At 49.8% G+C, this 14,260-nt stretch overlaps 1 protein-coding gene across 4 annotated transcripts in view; it reads right to left on the bottom strand.

The window, feature by feature from the left end:
• Positions 1 to 14,260, bottom strand: part of ACTN1 (actinin alpha 1) — a 98,105-nt gene that overhangs the window by 22,983 nt on the left and 60,862 nt on the right. For all 4 annotated transcript variants that reach the window (XM_070797757.1, XM_070797756.1, XM_070797755.1 and 1 more), the window contains exons 4-8: positions 7,817 to 7,903; positions 5,895 to 5,982; positions 5,304 to 5,382; positions 1,671 to 1,752; positions 365 to 450 (exon numbers count right to left, since the gene is read on the bottom strand). In XM_070797757.1, the coding sequence (XP_070653858.1) occupies positions 365 to 450; positions 1,671 to 1,752; positions 5,304 to 5,382; positions 5,895 to 5,982; positions 7,817 to 7,903 (422 nt within the window). The remainder of the gene's footprint in view (positions 1 to 364; positions 451 to 1,670; positions 1,753 to 5,303; positions 5,383 to 5,894; positions 5,983 to 7,816; positions 7,904 to 14,260) is intronic.

The following is a 14,260-nucleotide window of genomic DNA, read 5'->3' on the forward strand; positions in this document are numbered from 1 at the left end:
AGGTGGGCAAGGAGGGCTACTGCCCACGTCGCCTTCCAGGCGCCTCCTGGTTAATTTCACCCATGCCGCCCCTTCCTGCTGAAGTCTGCCATCTGGGTCCCAGAAGGTGAGCTCTTTCCCAGTGTTCTCTGAGACAGCAGATAGAGGAAGATGAGCGAGAGCAGAGAGGCTGGGGTGGGGTGGGGGGTGGGCAGGAGAGGAGCTGAGCAAGAATATGACACGCCACGTTGGCACCGGGGACTGACGCTACTGAAGAGACAGACCGTCCGGACTCTGTCGCCGGGGAGAGGAGGGGTGGGAGGGCGTGGATTGGGCTCAGGCATGAGGTGCGCTGGGCAAGGAAGGAGCAAGGGGCCCCAGGTACCTTCTGGGCTCCAGAGAAGGCGTGGTAGAAGCTGGACACGTAAGTCATGATGGCTTTCTCGTCCGGGCGGGCGGTTCCGACGATGTCTGTCAAGAAAAATCTGGAGTTAAAGCCAGCTGGTGAACACATGATACACTCCCTAATGTGATGGGAAAAGCAGCTCTCAGAACCATAAGTCTTCTTGCCAAGACGCTGAGCCTGGATCTAACCAGCATCTGGCATCAACTTCCACTCACAGGAACACAAGAGGTAGAGGAAGGAGTGAAATGGTACCTGAGGAAGGAAACGAGACAAACCAGAGAAATGGGCGCTCAGAACAGCTGGTCGTCAGGCTACAAGTTCAATGCCAGGAACCAAAGGTGTTGGAGGGAAGAGGGAAATGCTACAGATTAGAAAAGATACAAGAACTAGAACAATGAAATGCCACGTGCACACTCTGGTCAAACCAACTAAAGAGAAATAATGGGGAGATTTTGATTTTGAACCAAGTGGCAGATGTATCCAAGAATTACTGTCCATTTGCTTGGTGTGAAAACTATTTTATGATTGAAAAATAGAATGAAACTATTTCTATTTTTAAGGTCTATATTCTGAAGTATGTAGTAGTGAGATGCTATGATGTGAATGGGATTTGTTTTAAAATACTTCAACAAGAAGACAAATAGAAAAAAAAAAAAGGTGACAAAATCGCAATAATTGTTCTATCTGGACGGTGGGTATATGGAAGTTCCTTATATTATTTTCCCTTCTTTTGCACATTGGAAAATGTCCCCACAACTTGACAGACATTGTCACAAACTGTACCTTCCATCTCTTCTCCTAAGGGTCCATTCATCTTTCCAAAAAGTCATTAGCATGCCCATAAGTGTTCTTTCTCTCCCTCCCTTTCCCCTGTGAAGTTAGATATGCATATAGACCTCAAACTCAAATCATCTCTTTGAATTACCCATCACTGCAAGCTCCCATGTATGGACATGAAGCACATGTAAATAAACCTTTTTCTCTCCCCTAAACAACAAAGGACCACTGTGCTCCACCCCAACACCCAGCACCCCAACTCCAAGACCAAGATACGCATCACCCTCGGGCAGCCCTTTTCAGCACCAGCTACCACCTCCCCCTCCAAATCTCAAGGTATCTGTCTATCTGTGGAACCCCTGAGAGACTAGTGATCCCCAGGCTCCCCAGAAGAGATCCCAGGAACCAGGCCTTCTCCCGTCTGGCCTCAGAGTGCCAAGGCCCAGCCCCTTGGCCGCTGCATGCAGCTGGGAGAAAAGCCGAAGGCTCAGAGGGAAGGGCCTCTCACCTTCCGCATCCAACATCTTGGGAATGTCCAGGTACTTCTCCGCTACATCGAAAGCTGTGTTCAAGTTTGTCAGTGGGTCATCCTAGGGGAGAAGAAGAAGAGGCGGGTGAGAAGCACAAGAAGTTTCTGGATGCCCCCACTGCATGATCATCAAGACTCGGGGGCAAGCGGGTACTGCTGTGGCCCCTCCCTGGTTCAGTCCTCAGGGGCCAGCTCTGGGTATAGAAGTCTGGCCTCATGGCCAGGATCTGCTAGCTGGGGGACTTAAATGCCATCTTTCCTCTTCAAGTTGCAGTTTCTTTGTCAAAGAAATAGAGTGAAGAATACTAGCCTGCAGCCCAAGAAAGAATTGCTAAGAAATGCAAGCTGAGACAGGGGCACTGGCCTGGGAACCATCAGTCTTGACTTCTGGTTTCAGCTCTGCCACCAGCCAGCTGGACTGGCAAACAACCTAACCTCAGTCTCCCCATCTGTTACTCAAAAGTTGGACTAGGAGCTCTCAAGCCCCTTTGGTGCTCACATTCCATGAAATTTGGGGACTCCTTCAAATAGCCACAGTCTTCTGACTACATTCTGGCTTCTGCTACCTTCTCAAGAAAACTTATCGGGGACTGGTGAGGAGGTGGAAAAATCAGAACCCTTGTGCACTGTTTGGTGGGATTGTAAAATGGTACAGCTGCTATGGAAAAACAGTATGGAAGTTCCTGAAAAAGTTAAACATGGAACTATATGACATAGCAATTCCACTTCTGGGTCTATATCCCAAAGAACTGAAAACAGGGACTCAAATAATTGTATATCCACGTTCATAACAGCATTATACACGATAGCCAAAAGGTGGAAATAACACAAATGTTCATGGACAGATAGACAGACACAGGATACTATTCTGCGGAAAAAAGAGAAGAGATCCTGAAACGTGCTACAACATAGATGAACCATGAAAACATTAAGCAAAGGGAAATAAGCCAGACTCAAAGAACAAATATTATATGATGCCACTTATACAGGTACCTACTCCTAAATTCCTAGATACAGAAAGCAGAACGGTGGTCTGCCAGGAGCTGGCAGAAGCAGGAGTGGAGAGTGATGGTGTGATGGCTTCAGAATTTCAATTTTGCAAGATGAAGCATTCTGGAGATGGACGGTGGTGGTGTGAATATACTTAATATCACCGAACTGTACACTTAAAAATGTTTCAAGTGGTACTTGAAAAAAAGAATTGTGGAGTATAATTGCTTTACAATGTTGTCTTAGTTTCTGCTATACAACAAAGTGAACCAGCTGTATGTATACAAATATCCCCTCCCTCTCACCCCTCTAAAAGTGGTACTTTTCATATTATGTACATTTGACCAAATTGAAAAAAAAAATTTAATGTGGAAAAAGAGCCACAACTTAGTAGAGAGTTCCTGGCTGGACCTCCCACTCTCTTCTTGGTTCCTAAGCCTAACCTAAAGCAAACTGGCTTTGTCAGCCTGCAACTCAGCTTCTGCATCTGCTAAGGTGAGAATCAAAGGGGACAAAAGGATACATCCATTCATTTGGGACACTTTCAGGAAGAAATTGCTCAAAATAGAGAAGGTGGAGTCCTTCTGGGAAAGCTTCTGACAGTTTCCAGAATGATAAAAACCACTGCCAAGAGGCAGTGGTCATATCCGTCCAAGGCCTTAGGCCATCCTCAGGCCCCGGGTGCGCACGTCCCTACCCTGCCAGATTCCCAGGGACCACCAGGCCCCCATGCCCACCGAAGGAAGTGCTCCCTGGTCAGAGCCCTTGGCTCCCCGCTGTTCCCAAGCTCCAGAGGCTCTGGCAACCTCTGGGCTTTCTGGTAAGAGCCCACGGTTCAGTGGGAACAGGTCTGTGCTAGGATTCTAGTATCGCTATTGCTACTGTATTGAAGAGAAGAGACAGACACAGAGAAACACAGAGAAATGAGCCGGGAGAAATGAAAAGACATGGAGAGGGCAGAGGGTGGGGAGAGAGCTGGCCGGGGATGAGACAAAGGCCCCTGGACTCTCCCTCCCCGAATGGCTGAGGCTCCTGGAGTCAGGGCGGGGGTGTGTGGGGTGAGACTGAAGAGCCACAGTCAGCACAGGCCCCGCTTTACACAGGGTTGGGCACAGCTGTGCATCAACTGGGTGCTGCCTCCCTAGCCCCCCACGCAGGGACCCAGGCGCACACACTCCCGTCACCATGGTGCATCCGCTGACCGGCTAGGAGGACTGTGATGGTGACGCCTTTAAAAAAGTCTCCATCTCCAGGATTCCCCCACGTCGGCCCCTGTTTGGTTTGGCCGCACACTTGTCAGCTGGGGCGGTGGGGAGTGGGGTGGTGGTGGTGGGTTCTCAAATTGCTTTTTTTCTTTGCAAAGTGGCTGAATTAGAGGGCTGGGATTCCCCATCCCCCGAGAGGTAAGCCGGCCCCCGTCCACATATACCTGGACACAGCTATCACAGGGCCAGTCAGCGGGCTCCCCTCCTTCGGCAGGTGGTGAGCCCCTCCAGAAAGGCAGGGGCCCAGCCTCAAGCTTCAGGCCCAACTTAGGATTTCTGGAGAGTGTGGGAAACTCCACCAGACTCTTTTCTCCCCTCACAAATCCTTTTCGGCAGCCCCCTCCTACACACACATCCCCCCAAACAGAGGGTCTGATGCCACAGAGCAGCAACTCTACCTGCAACATCAAGCCTGGCATGGCCACGGTGGGGGACTTGGCTGAAAACCAAGATCTCCAAGTACTGAGGTCAAGGAGACAAAAACCAGAACAGTCATTCCTAGAAGCCTTTTTTGTCAAGAGATCCAAGCACCGACAGGGGACATTCCAACCTGAGCTCCAGACCGTCTACTGGGGTGGGGTGGGGAGGGCACCAAGGGTGGTCTCTCCCAGGATGCCTGCTCCACGAGGCCTCTTGTGCCGGGATGGGCTGAGAGGGAGGGCAGTGAGTCCAGTCAGAGTGTCCTGGACGGCCCTCTCCAAGGTCAGGCCAGTGTCCTTTAACCAGCCCGGACGCTAAGAACCACCATGAAGCTAGACACACAGCTCCCACCTCCCGGTCTGCTCCTCAACACAGACGCTCAAGAAAATCCCCCAGCAGCTTCACGCCAAAAGCGCAAATGAAATCAAGCGGCAACAAAATCCCCTCCAACTTTCGACCAGGAGGGAAAGCAGATCCCTGGCGGGGACCTGCCCAGGACTGCGCAGCACGTCTCAGACAAGGCTGGGATACACATCTCTAAGGACGTGAGAATCTAAAATTAGGAAAGTAAGGCACGCACCTTGGGAAACCCAGAAAACCAGAACGGGGAAATGCCACTGAGGATCTCAGAACGGGGAAATGCCACTGAGGATCTCAGCATCCTAACAGAATTTCTGTGGCGCTTTTGATGCCTTTCCTGGCAGGTTGGGCATGTTGGCAAGCATATACACACTCAAGGAGCCCTGATGTAAGGTGTTTTCCTCTTACTTCCAGAGGGGCCGTCTCCTAGGCTAGTCTAAGACTGACACGCTCTCACGCTGGGCTGTGGGCTCTCAGAGCAGGTGGCCCAGTCCCGCCCTTCCCCCACCCACTCCAGGGGGACCAGCTGGGTGGGAGCTGGCGGGGACAGGTGGGAGGGTCAGGCGAGCACACAAACCTTCCGCAGCTTCCCATAGTCGATCAGCTCAGGCCGGTGTCGGTGGATCAAGGCACAGAAGCCGAGGCCGTCCTTCCAGCTGCCCAGGGGAGAGGTGGTGGGGGGTGGCCAGAGGGTGAGTGGAGCCAAGCACTCAGGGCAAAGTGCCAAGCAGGGATCTCATTTTTTCCAGAGATGAACCCACAACCCCTCGGAGCAGGAGTTGGGAGAACAGAGTGGGAAGGAGCCTGCTTGCTGCCACAATCCCAGGCACTGGGTTAAGGCTCCATGGGGTTTGGTGAGTTGTCACGTCCCACCCAAGCCTCCCACCAAGGTCTGGGGCCCTTGTCTGCTCTGTTTCAGAGCCCCAGGCTAGAACTCTCCCGACACTCTCCTGAGGGGGCTCCAAGAGCTTCAACCCAAGATGTATCAGGCAGCAGCCAGAACAGAGTGGGCCTCGAAGGGCAACACTCCCTTTCCAGAAAAGCGACTCCTTCCCCAAGGCTCTGTGTTCTGTTCCAGAGCAGAGACTGACCCAGCCCAGGAGCCCCAGGGGTCCTTGGGGGAAGCAGCCTGGCTTCTGCAAGAGCCCCTCAGCCCCCTGCCACGCACCTTATGTGGAAGTTCTGGATGTTGACGTTCTTGTAAGGGGCTGTCTTTCTCTGACACCACAAGAGAAGCCCTTCCTTCGCTGAAGTCTCTGTGGGGCAGGGGATGACGGGCAGAGAGGTCAGAGTCTGGCTTGTGGAAGGAGGGTGTGGGCTCCTGAAGGACCCCTGTGACCACAGGGTCCTTCACACGGGGGTCCACACAGAGACTCCTAGATTTCAACCCTGCTGCTTCTAGGCCATTAAATCTATTTCCTGGACAAAGTTTGAGACGTTATTTGAGACACAGAAGTAAGCCAGGTATCATTTCAGAACTGGCCACCTGATACATTAAAATAATGAGAAAATGGCCTTTCAAACTTTCAGACTCTCTCCCCCTCACTCCCTTTTATGCAAAGAAATAGCAACAACACAAAATTAAGTCGGCAACCTCTGTCGGGCAGCCACTTTGGGGAGGAAGGGTTGACTGGTCTGTGAAATCTGAAATCTAGGACTCTTCAGACAGGGAGGGCCCGTGTGCCCTGTGGATTGCACACAGTCATGTAAGAAGAAAGCATTAGGACTCCCAGTCACATTTACTGTTCATCTAAGAAGAAAAAACAAGGTCTCCTCATATTTAATGCATGGATCGACACTGCTGCTGTGTGTAAAGCAGACAGGTGTCAGTAAGTGGGGCAGGTATCTGAGGGGGCCCCAGAAGCTTCCGGCCCGGGAGGGCCGCAAACCACACTGCCCCCATGTGTTCACATCTGTGAATAGCAGCTCGCGGTACTCAGTGAAGTGGGTTTCAGTTCACAAAATGGACTTTAAAATGACGCTCAACAATTCCTGCAAAGATAATATAGTAATTCAAGCACAAGAAAATGATAAAAATCTTCAAAGCTAATGCTTCCGCTTTTAGTTCAAGCTCTTTTCAGTTGTAAGATAAAAACAACTATTTACTCAGAGCTGACAGGAAGTCTACCCAAAAGAATAAACTCATCAAGAAAGCTATTTGAAAACCAGATTTGTATCTATTATCACGAACAAGAACCCTAAGCAACTACTGTGGGTATCTATTTAGTCACTTCAGCCCTAATAACCAGGTATCTATAAACCAAACTTAAGACCTTCACATTGCTGTATCACTGTCAAACCAAGATTCCCATAACAAAGCAATTTAATCCACACTGTCCTCATTAAAAATTAATTTCTAGGCCATTAAAATGAATTTTCAAAAATACTTTAAAAATACCTCCAATCTCATCTTTTAAAAACCTGGTTTGATGTGTTTGTATAGCAATGGTGGTGGTGGTGGTTTAGGCGCTAAGTCACGTTTGACTCTTGCGACCACATGGACTGTACCCTGGCAGGCTCCGCTGTACTCGAGAATTTACCCAGGCAAGAATACCAGATTGGGTTGCTATTTCCTTCTCCAGGATATAGAAATACATGAATATAATTTGCTGAAAAATAAATACACACCTATCAGACATAAAGGTCAAAAACTGCGGGAGTGTGAAACCAAAAGTTTAGAGAGATCACGGCCCCAGACCATGGTGGCCCCTTGCGGACGTGCAAGGTGGCCACCAGAGGGTGCTATGGGAGCAAAGTGGAGGCCCTATCTCTCTCATGGCTCTCTCCTGACTGCTATTCCCCTACTCTGGGATTTGACAACCCCAGAGCAGTGGTTCCAGTACACTTCCCCACAGCCATCTCGGGCTTTCTCAAAGTGAGGAGGCCAACGCAACTCTAGGGGCCAGCACTCCAGTTTTTACTTGTCTGTAGACTAGGAGAGAGCGAGGATGCCATTGATAGACAAGCGGCCCAGGATGCAGCTTGCGATGAAGGACCTCTTGCCCCATGGATCAGGGAGGAAGATGTGATGGTGAAGGCATGGGAGAGGTGGAAGCCTGGGGACAGCATGGAGCAGAGCAGAAGACCTACCTTCCACAGAGATGTCCTGGATGGCAAAGCGGAGGATGATGGTCCAGATCATGCCCAGGGTCATTTTCACATTCCCATCCACGATTTCTACAGAAACAGCAGCAGGACACGTTAGGATGGGTCTCAGCAGGGACAAAGGTCACATTTCCTAAGTGCTCACATCACTCTGTGCACCACTTAGGAAGTCAAAGGCCACACATTCCACTTCTAGAGGGAAGTCAAAAAGTCAGCACAATTATATATCGCAGGTGCCAGGAGGGAAGTCTATTTGGGGGTGTCCTGGGGGACCAGGAGAGTGTGGTCAGTTCAACTGGGTACAACAGGAAAGGCAACAGAGAAGGGGGCATCTTGAACCTGGGCAGTGTCCACAAGCCTAACAGAGAAGAGGGAAAGGACTTCTACGCCATCGCAAATGTCCTGGCACCTCCAGAGCGGAGGACCTCTGGGCAAGCACAGCTCTCACAACAGCCACCCACCCACCCACCTGGGAAGTCAGTGCAGGCAACAGAAATTAACCAACCTGACAAAGGTTTACAAACTGCTACTAGAAGGATCCGCTAACTCACAAATCAAGTTCATGATGCCATAACTTGGTATTTTTTCATAAAAAAACAAACAGCAGCTTCAAAATCAAAATTAAGAGATACCCCACTAAATTCAATCTAAGCAGCACCTTCTAGGTTTTTATTTTAATGCTATAAATTCTATGAAGTTTTTTTTTGCCCCAGGCTTAGAGGCAGGACATACAAAGATAAATAAGCCCTGTCTTTAAGGATCCTAAAAGATGTAGTCATTTACAGGCTTGGAGACTGAGCAGATAACAGACAGACTCCTTACCTTTCCTGCTCCCAGGCCAGGAGACAGTAACCTGGCCCCGTGGTGAGCTACTCTCAGTTAAGACTCTCGCATCGAAAGAGTATCTCATTTTTCCCTCCTGACAACAGTAGATTTGGGGGACACCCAACAAGACCATGAGAAGAGACAACGGCCAAGGACCCCTGATCCCCTGAGCCAACGTCCACTTGGGTTTGCTTCCCACAAACCTTTTAAACAAAGAGTGGATTCCTGTAAGGAAATTAATTCTAATACCTCATCCCCTTCCACAAAAGAGAGGGCAAAACTGCGTGCTGCTCTGTGACTGGCAAGGTGCAGGCACTGGGCAGTGAGGCCTGGCCCACAGCTGCTTCGGGGGGCAGTGTGGGGGTAAAGTTGCTGAGCCTGCACCAGGGTTCTCAGCAAAGGAAGAACAGTGGCCCCTTTGGGCATGGGACAGGATGTGATTCTTCCTGCTAAGAGGGGGGCTGAAATGTCCCTCCCAGAACTCTAGGCATCACCAGAGCAATGACCCAAGTCTGAGAAACTCGGTTAGAGAGACAGGGAGCTGCAGCAGCATACAACCATCCTCCTCAACAACTGAGACAGCTGCACACACTCTGCAGAGCATGCTGAGGGGGAAGTGGAGTCAATCAGTCAAGAATCAGTTCCTAAAAGTTTAATATTTTTTATTTTATTTTTTGGCCACATCTCATGGAATGCACGGAGAAGGCGATGGCACCCCACTCCAGTACTCTTGCCTAGAAAATCCCATGGACGAGAGGAGCCTGCTAGGCTGCAGTCCATGGGGTCGCTAAGAGTCGGACACGACTGAGAACTTCACTTTCACTTTTCACTTTCATGCACTAGAGAAGGAAATGGCAACCCACTCCAGTGTTCTTGGCTGGAGAATCCCAGGGACGGGGGAGCCTGGTGGGCTGCCGTCTATGGGGTCGCACAGAGTCGGACACGACTGAAGCGACTTAGCAGCAGCAGCAGCAGCAGCATGGAATGCAGGATCTTAGTTCCCCAGTCAGGGCTCCCTGCAGTGGAAGCATGGGGTCTTAACCACGGGACTGCTGGGAAAGCCCCTCCTAAAGGTTTGCTATGCTTAAAATGCTCTTTCACTTGTGACTCCCAACAGTATTGCATCTGTAACATTCAAAGTGCTTATATAAATTGATAAGATAAAAAAGTCTAAATTCATAATACAGGAGTCGGCAAAGAACATGAACAGACACTTCACAAAACACGAAATACAAACCACCATCTTACAAGAATGTCAAACCCACTTGTAATTAGAGATATACCATTTTCCCAGCTATTAAATGAACAAAGTTAAAAACAAGCAAATACACATAATGATGGTAACGATCTATCGTTAGATTGACAGATCTATCTGTCTAACGATAGATAGCCGTGTGGCTCTCACCCTGTGGCTAGAAGTATAAATTAGTTTTAAAGAAACACCTTTTGGGGAAATAATTTGTCAACAGGGAGCAAGGCATCTTGAAGTTGCTCAACTTTTTGAGAGTAAAATTCTCTCTCCAGCCCCAGTCAGCCAGTGGTGTGAAATGTAGATTAAGGCTGGCGTATAAAGGCACCTGCTGCCAGGTTACTTATCATGACCCCACCCTGGAAACCCTGTGAAGGTACAAAATACAAGGTGTGACCAAGTGCAGCCCAGACCCTGCCACTCCCTCTGCTCAAAACGTCCAGGGCGTCCCGCCCCACTCAGAGCAGCGGCTGCTGGGGCCTCCGGGACCCCTGTCCCCCTCGCCCTGAAGTCCCACGGCCTCCCTGTTGCTCCCCTCTCCCAGGATATCCCTCACCTCCCTCCTGCCTCCACTCACCCTGCATCTTCTCACTAAGTCCCTCACCTCCCTCCTGCCTCCACTCACCCTGCACCTTCTCACTAAGCCCTTCCTGGATCTCCCTCTTTACTCTCCTGCAACTGATACACGTATTTTCTTTCTCGCTCTTCCAGAACATAAGCTCCCTGAGGACAAAGATGTTTTCGTTTTCCAGCACTGCTTGGAGCCCAGCACTGTGCCTGGCACAGAAACAGCCCTCCATCAACGTCTGCTAAACGAACGAATGAATGGAGGACACCAACCACAGACGCCTGAACGGGCAGAGAACACAACAGCACTCAGGCTCCTCGAGGACTGGATGCAGATCTGGAACACAGCACACTTGTGCTCAACAAACAGATAATTAACACAGCCATTAAAAATCATAATTACAATTTTTTGATGATTTGGAAAAAATCTTTGTAATTACAGAAGACAAAAATCAGGTATTAAATTGTATGGACACCATCTCAAATCAAGGAGAAATTTTTTTTAACATCAAGAAAAAGCTCCAGGTGGTAATGCCTTTCTAGGGAGTCGAGGCTGCAATGCCACTCCCTCTTGACCTGGGGGCGGAGGGGTGTGTGTGTGTACCCACCCACCCCCATCTGTTGTTCAGTCGCTCAGTCGTGTCCGACTCTTTGTGACCCCATGGACTGCAGCTAGCCAGGCTTCCCTGTCCTTCACCATCTCCCGGAGCTTGCTCAAACTCATGTCCATTGAGTCAGTGATGCCATCCAACCATCTCGTCCTCTGTCATCCCCCTTCTCCTCCTGCCTTCAGTTTTTGCCAGCATAAAGGCTAAATAACCCAGCCTCCTGTTGGCCTTGAGCTCAGAATCCTCCCAATACCAAGGAAGACAAGACAGCTTCCTCTTTAGGTCTTGCCAACTTACTTCTTTTCTCTTCCAGAAATAACCAACCCCTGAGGAGTTTGCTTACTGAATTTTCAACGCCTACCAAGGAAGCAGTTGCATGCCAGAAAACAAAGGAGCCGAGTACAGGCAAAGAGAACGATTTGTTTTCATCCCCGTGTCCACCTGAGCCCCCCTCACCCTCAAAAACCCTCCCCAGAATGGATCCTTTCACTAGGCAGCTCTATGTTTGGAGTAAGTTTGTCCATCTCACAGGTGTCTTTATGGCTGATACACTGAGTCCAAAAGGGGGGTGCCATGGCTGTAACCGGGCCCCTGGGGGAAACCCATGATGACAGATTAACAAATGTCTGCTGTGGGTGTGGGAAGATGCCATTCCTAAACCACGGCTACCTATGAAGCTGTTCGTATCCTGCTTTTACTCAGAACCTGCCTCTCTCTTGGCCCCACTCCAGGCAGGCAGTATTCAGACGGTGGAATCAATGATGCTGAAGAAACTCCATGTGGTAGAAAACTAGACCCTCCACCCTGGGGGGTCACCACTGCCCAGACCAGTGGCCACCATCCAACCTAAGGACAGACACTAAATCATCAAGCCCACTCCCAGGCTCTGGCACCCAAAGCTATCAGGCTTTCCCTGCCTCTAGATTTTAAAATGAAAATTCCTTCTCAGGTGCTCTCATCTGGTTAAATCCCAACCACTCACCCAGGTCAAGTCTCAATCCCATGAAGTCTAGACATTCTAGAACCAAGTATCACACAAGAAATGGATCTATTCTAACCTCTCCTGTGGCATGGATGCTCCTTGCCTCCGACCTCCACCTGAACATCTTTGGGTGTTCACTTTGAACACCTGATGCTTTTCCCAGAGCACTCACTCCATCCCCTAAGGTTCTGTATGTTTTCCACAGTCTGCCTACCCACAGGATCTCCCTTCCAGGCCTGGTGCTTCCCACCAGGGTCAGCCGGAGTCAAGACCTTGTCCCACGTGATCATCCTTCAAAGGTCTGGGATCTTTCACTGGGGCCCCAATCTGGTCCCCAAGGCTCCCCTGCCAGGATAAATGGCAACGTCTCCTCCCACCCCAACCCCAGGAGAGCTCCTTCTGGGTGATCCATTCCACTGTCTTTGATAGTCTACAGCAGCAAACTTCATTTCATTAAAATAAACAAAACCCTTTCTGGGCCTCATCCGGTTTCCTGGCTCAGCAGCGGGCCGTCCTGGCATGATCTTGGTGCTCGACCTCTTTCTTTTTAGTCGCAGTATAGTTGATTTACAATGTGTTAATTTCAGGTGTACAGCAAAGCGATTCAGTTATACATAGAGACATTCATTCTTTTCCAGATTCTTTTCCCATATAGGTTACTATTAATGCATTGGCTTAAAATGGGAGAGAGGATTTCAAAGAGGGAAGCCTTGGCCTAAAGGTAGCAGGAAGGCTTGGAATGTCTCATTTTAAAAGCAGCTTTAGAAATCTTTCAAGAAGCAACGTCTGTGTTAAGGGAACTAGAAAACTCCAGCCAGCTAGGTTAAGTGACCTCCTGGGAGAACAGAGGTGGTGGTTAGAGTTTATGCCCCTGTCTGGCTGTGCTCCTTACCCCTCTGTTGAGACCACACAGCTAGTGTGACCCGCCACTTCACAGCTGAGGAAAATCAGACGTGAAGGTTCTGTCCTAGACCCCTGCAGAGAGGCAGCAGTGCCCTGGTGATTGGAGAGGTTTAGACTTCAGCTCTGGAGTCCAAACCCCCAGGGTTGAATCTGTGTTCTGCCAAATGGAAGCCACCTGGCCCAGAGCCTGTGGCCAACACACTGCACACTTCCATTCGAGCAGCTCCTCTGAGCCTTCGTTTCCTAGACTGTAAAATATGGCTGGTGATACTACAAGCCTGTCAAAGCATTCTGTCCTGTCTGGCCAGCCACAGATCTGGACCTCAGCAAGTGCTATTCTTGCCCATCTTCTCCTTTCTTCCTTCCCTTTGGTATTCAGTGACACACACACACACACGGGCTTCCCTGGTGGTTCAGATGGTAAAGAATCTGCCTGCGATGCAGCAACTAACACTACTACCATATATACGTGTGTGTGTGCATGCGCACACGCTAAGTCGCTTCAGTTGTGTCTGACTCTTTGCGACCCCATGGACTATAGCCCACCGGGCTCCTCTGTCCATGGGATTCTCCAGGCAAGAATACTGGAGCGGGAAGCCATTCCCTTCTCCAGAGGATCTTCCAGACCCAGGGATCAAATCCAGTCTCTTATGTCTCCTGCATTGGCAGGCAGGTTCTTTAGCACCACCTGGGACTCTCTCTCTCTCTATATATATATACACACATATATATATTATGGTAGTTGTTACATTCTCCTTTCTAAAAGTCTGGATTTCTGGCTTCTTTCGAAAAATTCAGAACATCTGGCAACACTGGATATGTATCCCACTCAGCAACAATTGGTTAGATCTACACAGCAGCTGCCCTGTTTAGAAGAACGTGTTTTTCCCACTTCTCCCCACTCCCCACTCATCCCTACTGTCTCCGGCCCACCTCACACATCCTCCACTTCCCTGCCCCAGGGAGCATCTGAGCTTGTAGCAGACTACCAGAGTGGTGATTTCTTTGGCTTCCCATCCCTGCTTAGCTGAAACTTTTTCTGCCAAGTCTTGATTCCTCCCTAAGAGAACAAACAATTCTTTTCTTCTTTGGTACCTTGCTGTACACAAGCCCTTCAAACATTTACTGAGCACTGACTGTGGGCAGCATGCCACTGGGAGCTGGGGCCACAAGGATGTAGGAGACATGATCTCTGCCTCACAGCTCAGGGGGTGGGACACAAAAGGCACCACCCACAATGACCTCAAGGACTAGCCTGAGTCCCTGATAAGGCAAGGGTCAGCAAGCTTTTCCCG

This window comes from Bos indicus, chromosome 10, assembly GCF_029378745.1.
Source record: "Bos indicus isolate NIAB-ARS_2022 breed Sahiwal x Tharparkar chromosome 10, NIAB-ARS_B.indTharparkar_mat_pri_1.0, whole genome shotgun sequence".
In the NCBI taxonomy this organism is placed as follows: domain Eukaryota; kingdom Metazoa; phylum Chordata; class Mammalia; order Artiodactyla; family Bovidae; genus Bos; species Bos indicus.